General features: G+C 46.6%; 1 protein-coding gene across 3 annotated transcripts in view; it reads left to right on the top strand.

Moving 5' to 3' along the window:
* Positions 1-913: 913 nt before the first annotated feature.
* ARHGAP22 (Rho GTPase activating protein 22) overlaps positions 914-6,513 on the top strand; it is a 131,415-nt gene continuing 125,815 nt past the window's right edge. The window contains exon 1 of one of the 3 annotated variants that reach the window (XM_042018838.1): positions 914-1,219. In XM_042018838.1, the coding sequence (XP_041874772.1) occupies positions 1,186-1,219 (34 nt within the window). In that variant the 5' untranslated portion in view covers positions 914-1,185. The remainder of the gene's footprint in view (positions 1,220-6,513) is intronic. The other 2 variants (XM_042018839.1, XM_042018840.1) reach the window with 2 other exon arrangements.

The raw sequence follows: 6,513 nt of genomic DNA, 5'->3' as shown, positions 1-6,513 counted from the left end.
AAAGATTTACAATCACTTATTCCACCAGCAGCAAAAGGTCCAAAATATCTCAGCCATTGCTGCAGTCTGCACATTGAGAAGTACAACCTCTATAAAGCGCCAGAAAACCTCTTCCAGTATTGGAGATACAACTCGATAGCCAGCATTAAGTATCCGAGATATGATAGATCTGGTAGAGGAGAAAACTGCCAATCTCAAATGTCTTTTGTCAGTACAACTCAGCAATACAAACCTGCAGGGTGATACTGCAGGGCACGTACACTGCTAGGGAAGTATTTACCCCCTTTTTGGCACTCACAGAAGGAACTGCTAGGCAGATGGAGCTAAGAGCAGCCCAGGGTCAGGATATGTCCATTACTCAATTATCATCTAATTATCTATTTATATTTTATAGACACTACTTAATAGTTTCTATCTATTTCAACAAATGTTTGTCCTTTCCTCCTCTTCATTACTGTCTGCAGAACTGCAGACTTTGCCTCCCTCCCGGGGAGGAGTGAGGGTGAGCTTAGCAAACAGTACAAATAAAAATGATGGGTGCTAAAATGTCATGCAATGTAAAATGTAATGAAGACATTCCCTTGTGCCCATCCTGCCAGGCTGTCAGTGCAGGCAAGAAATATTTTTCTCAGTCACAGAGAGCAGTGGGTCGTTTCTCCCTCGGCTCCCCAGCTCTCACCGGGATGCCTCCCCGGGAGGGATGCAGGGCACAGCAGGTGGTCCAGCACGCCGCTGCCCTCAGGACCACCGCTCTTGGTATTTCTTCCAGCGCAGAGGAAATCCCGCTGAATCAGGCTCAGCTCCTGATCTGATCCTTGTCGAGTCAAAGCATCTGTTGAGCGCACGGCACCGGAGGAAGCCGCAGCTCTGGAGCGGGGCTGAGCGCTGCTCCCTGGAAGCGGCACATTGATCACACGGCCGCGTGGCCAATTAGCGGCAGGAGCCAGGGCCAGCCCTCGTGTCTGCGCGCTGGTGATCTATCGGCAGTAATTACCGAGACACTTAATGCCTAGTTTGGATGGGAATTAATTCGAGGCCGGATAAATAATGTATTAGGGCTTATTCAGCCCCGCGTGAAGCGTCGCCCCCGAGCCAGGGCTGGAGCGGCGAGCGGCGGTGGCGGCGATGAGCGGGGCGGCGGCCGGAGCCGGGCGCTGAGGCTGCGGGCAGCGCCCAGCCGGGAGCATGCTGAGCCCCAAGATCAGGCAGGCCAGGAGAGGTGAGTGTGCGACCCGTGCCCCTCGCGGGGTGGGGACGGAGACCATTGCTGGCGCGGGGAAACTTCGCGGCGGCGGACAGCCTGTACCGCTGCCCGCGGAGTGTCCCCCACCCCGGCTGCAGTGGCTGCTGCCCCGCTGGCTGAAGCCAGCCCTGGGGAGGGCAGCGGAGTGACTGTTCGGGGAGAAGGAAGCAGAAGGAGGAGGAGACCTGTGCTGATGTTCACCAACGTGGTCTGCAATGTCTGGGATGAGCAGCAGGGATAAATTAAAAAAAAAAAAAAAAAAATGTACTCTGTCCTGGGACTCGACGTAGTCTTTTCACCCCTCTAGTGGTTGCTAATGCTGTGTTTCTAACGCTGAATTCATTATAACGGCTGGAGACAGGTGTGCCTGGTTTACCTGCAGCATCTTGGAGAAGCAGTTTGCTGTAGCACATTATCCTTGCAGGGCTGGAAGCAGGAGGTGGAGATACTATTTCTGTGAGCTGTGGGCAAGACAAAAGGAAGGAAGGAAGAAAAACCTGCCCTGGGTTTGCAACAGCTGCTTTGAGCAGTCATTCGGAGCTGCGAGGTATAGTGTGCCATGTTTGTAAAGCAGTGAGCTGGGGCTGGGCACAGCCGTTGTCTCGATGTCAGGTCACCTGGAAGAGATGTTCTGGCAGGGGATGTATTCTGTGATCTTCAGGGGCAGCACCAGTTCCTCATTTGACATGGCATTTGTAAATCATCATTGCCACTCACAAACTAATGACAGTGTAAGAGGGATATCTTCCTGCATATTGGAAACAGATTAGATTAATGTAATTTAGGACCTAAAGCAAACACAGAAGAGTATTGTAAAGATTAGGGTTTTCTTCAGCCATGCCAGCATTTTTTAAAATAGGAAAAGTGTCACTGCTTCTAGCTACTGTGATTCTGAGACAGGTACTTTCAGCCAAATGTCACTGCATTGTATATTGAAGCCATATTACGTGATTAAAAGTCCTTAAAATGCCATCAGCCCATTAAGTAGCTGTTAGCATCTTGGAAGGAAGAAGCTTCCTGCCATGTGGAGTTGTCAGGATCAGATATTTACTGCCACACCCACAGTAAAGTCATAAGTACTTATTTTTTAGTTACACAATGTTGTAGAAGTTCAGCAAGCCTTTTGTAGATGCTGCCTCTTTGCCATCCCCCTTCTAAGGGAATCTTTTAATATATGTTATCCAGCATTCCTGGCAGCTACTATAGCTCTGATGAGACAAGCTAGATGATGCTGCTAAGGTTGTACCGGAAGGCTGTGTCATGCCTGCCATTCTTCTGCTTTCTTCAAACCACCTGGAAGAGACTAATTTGTGCACTAATATATATTGAAGTCTGGTTATGGGACAGACATGTGTCACTGTTGTACCAAGAACAGCGAAAAACTACACGAGTCCAGTTTCAGGATAAGTGGCCAAAATGGCTATATTTAGTTATATAAATCAGCTTATATAGCTTTGTTCACAAGGGTGGCATGACACTATTGGTCCCTTGATCAACCACCTTCTAGAATGATTGGTGGAGGCTTTACAACACCCATTCAAAATATTTTCTTCAGTGTACCATAACAACTTGGAAAACAAGTTTGCAAGTGCAAGATAAAGCCTTGGTTTACAAAAACCTAAAATTGTTTCTCACTTAGCTTGCATGAGAAAGAAAAACTTCACAGGATGCTGTAGCAGCTGGAAAATTCCTCTGCTCCTAGCTTTTTAGTATCCACAGACATGCTAGATTCCTAGGGGCTATTGATACTTAGGGGACAAACTATAGTGTACCTTTGTGATTCTATTTGTAGCAGTACATGTCATTCTCTCTGGGTTTGTTCTGTTTGGTTCATTAACTGTGCAGTGCTAAGTTTATTTCTGGATGAATTTAGAACTCATGAAAAGAGCTGGGATGCTGGGTTTGGAAACTCCAGGAATTTTCCTACTTTTGCAATGCTGTGGCAAAGCACTGGTAACCTCTATCAAAGCCTACCAAGTAGGACCTAATCCTGCAAGGTTCTTCTACAGCTCTTGTTCACAGGAACTGTAAACAGGCCATTCTGAAGATGCTGAATGCTTCTTGAAGGTAAGTGTCCCACCTTGCAAGATTGAGGTGAATGGGAAGTGGTAGTTCATGCTCCCTGGAGTCTCAGCTGGGATTGCAGTGAAGATTCAGGTGATAAACGGTGGACAAACATTATTCAGAAGGCTGTGAGAATGTTCTGCTTGCAGTGAACATCGACAAGGGCCATTGATCTGCTGCAAGCTGCTGCATGAGTTTGGCTGACTTTTCAGAGTAGTGACTGTTAATTCTGCCATTGAAGACTTCGTTGTGTAAGGGAGACAATGTGACTTCTCTGAGCAGACAGATTGAAGAGAAGGGACAAGGAAGGATACTCAGGGTACAGCCTGTAGTTTTACTTGAGTGTGACAGAAGGCAGCAATGTGGCTGAATCTAGGGATGTCCATGTATTTGTAGAGTTCTTGAGGTTCAAACCCCTATGTGTGTGTGGCTAGCTGGCTCTTTGCTTCAGGCTCCCAGCATTTGTGCAAATAGGAATTCTTCAGCAACTTCTCTTTTATTTCCAGTTCTCTGCTGAGAAGGTACCTTTAAACATTGAATTGTGATGCTGTCATTTTTGGTTGAGTTGTAGACTGTCCTTAAGAAAGCTCCTGGGTTTAAAGGCATTCAAGCTTTTGAAAATGCGGTGTCTAGACTTGAGCCTGAGATCCAGGGTGTAGTTCCTAATGTCTGTGAAAAGGACAGTAGAGAACAAAGATAATTTGCTTTATTAAAAGTAACTATTAAGTATAAGGCAGTCCTTGCCGTTCCACCAGCAACCTCACATCTATGACTCAGAAATCAGCATTCAGAGGTACATGTTCTTTTCATAAGATCTAGGAAGGTGCAAAATCTCACAGACTGAAAATCTTAATGTGCACAAATGGGCCTTCTGGGAAATCATTCATTCTGGCTGGGTCTGAATGGATTTTGCATTATTTTTTCATCTATAGGGGTTCATGCACAGCAATTGGCCGAGTCCAGGATCCCAAAATGAGTGACTGCAATGGAAAACATCTATTTTCATATTCTTTTTATGTGATGGGGCATAAAAATATATCCTCGCAGAGTGGAAGCAAGAGAACTTTCCATATGGATTGGAGTGAAGGCAGTTTTCAGACTACATTCTTCAGTCCCAAGCATTTTTGTTTCCTTGTTTTTAAGAGATTAAAAAATGAAACAAAGCATTTGCTCCTTGGCTTGAAAAGTCCCAAAACGGTTACACCTGCCCAGTTGCATTTAAATGTGCTAGAAAATGGAAGCTGGAGTGACTACAGGCTTATGCATTTGTATTTTAATGAGTGATGTGATTGCCCTCTATAGAAAGAGAGTTAGCCTGCTGCCATGATATATAATTTACAGTATTCCTGTCTTCAGCACTGTCGGTCTCAGTTGTAGAGGCACCAAGGATAATCCTTGTCTCCTTAGTAGGACCTTGTACTTTTGGGTGACACTCTGACCTATTATTTCTGTTTGTGACATGCTCTTACATATGTTACAGTATGTTGAAAGTTTTCCTTACAGTCATAACAATTAAACTTTTGTTTGTCTGTTTTAATTAAAATTTAGAGCCTGGGAAAAGTGATGGGAAACATTTTGGTTAGTTAGGCTGCTGCAAATGTACTGGTATCCTTCACATGCCTGTCGTAGAACTGGGTTATTTCCCTCATGCTGTGTGAAGAACCATCCCTTCACCAGCCAGTGAAAGATGGAAAAGAGGAGCTCTCCTGTGTCTAGTGCCTCTCACCAAATGCCACCTGAGCACCTGCAGCCTCAGCTCTGCACAGCGCAGCACCGGTGCCTCCACAGCCCCACGCTCAGCTTTGGTTTGAGGGGCTGGTGCTGTACACAGCTATCCCAGAGCACTTGGGAGGCCAGCGCCTTGGCACCTCCAGCCTACCAGGCAAATGGTAACACCCGGTTTCTTACTCCTGGAACCAAGGTAAACAGCCCTGAAGCTGTGAACTCCTCCAAACACTTCCTTCAGCCCTCAGAGCCCACCAACATTGCTGGGAGCACATGAGGCCCTGGGGTGGGAGCAATCAGAGTGACTCGTGCAGCTGGCAGAGCAGAGGCACCATTAACGAGGAGCCCACCTGTGAGGGGGCGGTTCACTACCCCATATCCTTAAATAAGTGATCCTTTAAGGCAGGAGAGGCAAGTTCAGGAGCTCTTCTCTGGGAGGTATGTGGGTAAAAGGCAAGGATGAGGTGTTGGTAATTTGGTTTATAGCTCAATTTGGTAGAGGAAGGCATCTCTGAGACCGTGGGGGGGAGGAGGAAGAGGTGGTGGCAGTAGGGCTGCCTGCAGCATAGCCCTGTGTTTTGTTATTTTGCTGTGGAGGAACTTCAGATGAAGCTGCTAAGTCTAAATCCTAAGGCAGGGGTACAGGGGCTGTGGACGGAGGCATTGGGCTGGACCTGGTGCATTGCTGGACTAACTTCCCTGAAGGTAGCATGAAGAAATAGGAGCAGACTAAAGGGTGAAGCGTAGGGGACAAGTAAACTATGAGGGTCCCTTCTCACTATGTGCAGCCCTAGGGAGGTGAATGAAGCATGGAGTTACTTGTGTTCCTCAGTACAGGGTTAGGCTCCTAGCATTGTGCTGTTCTGGTGCAGGGGTGTGTGGCAAGGAGCTGCATTATAAGCTCTGGGCTTTTTTTTTTTTTTTTGGTCTCTCTTGTCCTGATTTAGTGGCTATTTGCATATAGAGACAGGGTCAAGAAAGTGATATTTGTGGGATTCTTCAAGAGACAGGTTTGCATTCTCGCTCTTACTTTGTGGCATGTCCCATGAAGAAGGACATGAGTTGTTCAAAGGTGTAATCCTCTCATTTCTGTAGAGATACTGCTCTCAAATTGGATACATGGTGTGTGCTGGAGAATTGCTGCTATTGGCAATAGCAGCTTTCTGTCCCTGCCTGGAGGCACAGGCAGGCAGTCATTCTCCTTAGAAAAAGCCCTGAAAAGTTTGCAGGCAGGCACCAGCTTATTAAGCACAGGCAATCTGAATTCAAAATAACGAGCCATAGCTTCACCTCCTGGGGAGGGAAAGGGGCCTTGAGAAAGAGCAGTAATTCAGCTCTGAGGGCAGCTGGATGGCTGGGGAGACCACTTGTGGGGAGAGAATTAAATATTAAAAAATCACGAAGCCATAGGCTCTCTAATTACTCGTAGAACATCACTGAGTGAGTACAGGGTGAAACTGGAAATTAGTGCATAAATAGCA

Source organism: Corvus kubaryi, unplaced genomic scaffold (genome assembly GCF_017639235.1).
Source record: "Corvus kubaryi isolate FWS band 111438036 unplaced genomic scaffold, C.kubaryi_AGA036_p1.0 138, whole genome shotgun sequence".
Taxonomy (NCBI): domain Eukaryota; kingdom Metazoa; phylum Chordata; class Aves; order Passeriformes; family Corvidae; genus Corvus; species Corvus kubaryi.
The sequence above is the reverse complement of the archived record's forward strand: the minus strand, read 5'-3'. Positions and strand labels throughout refer to the sequence as shown.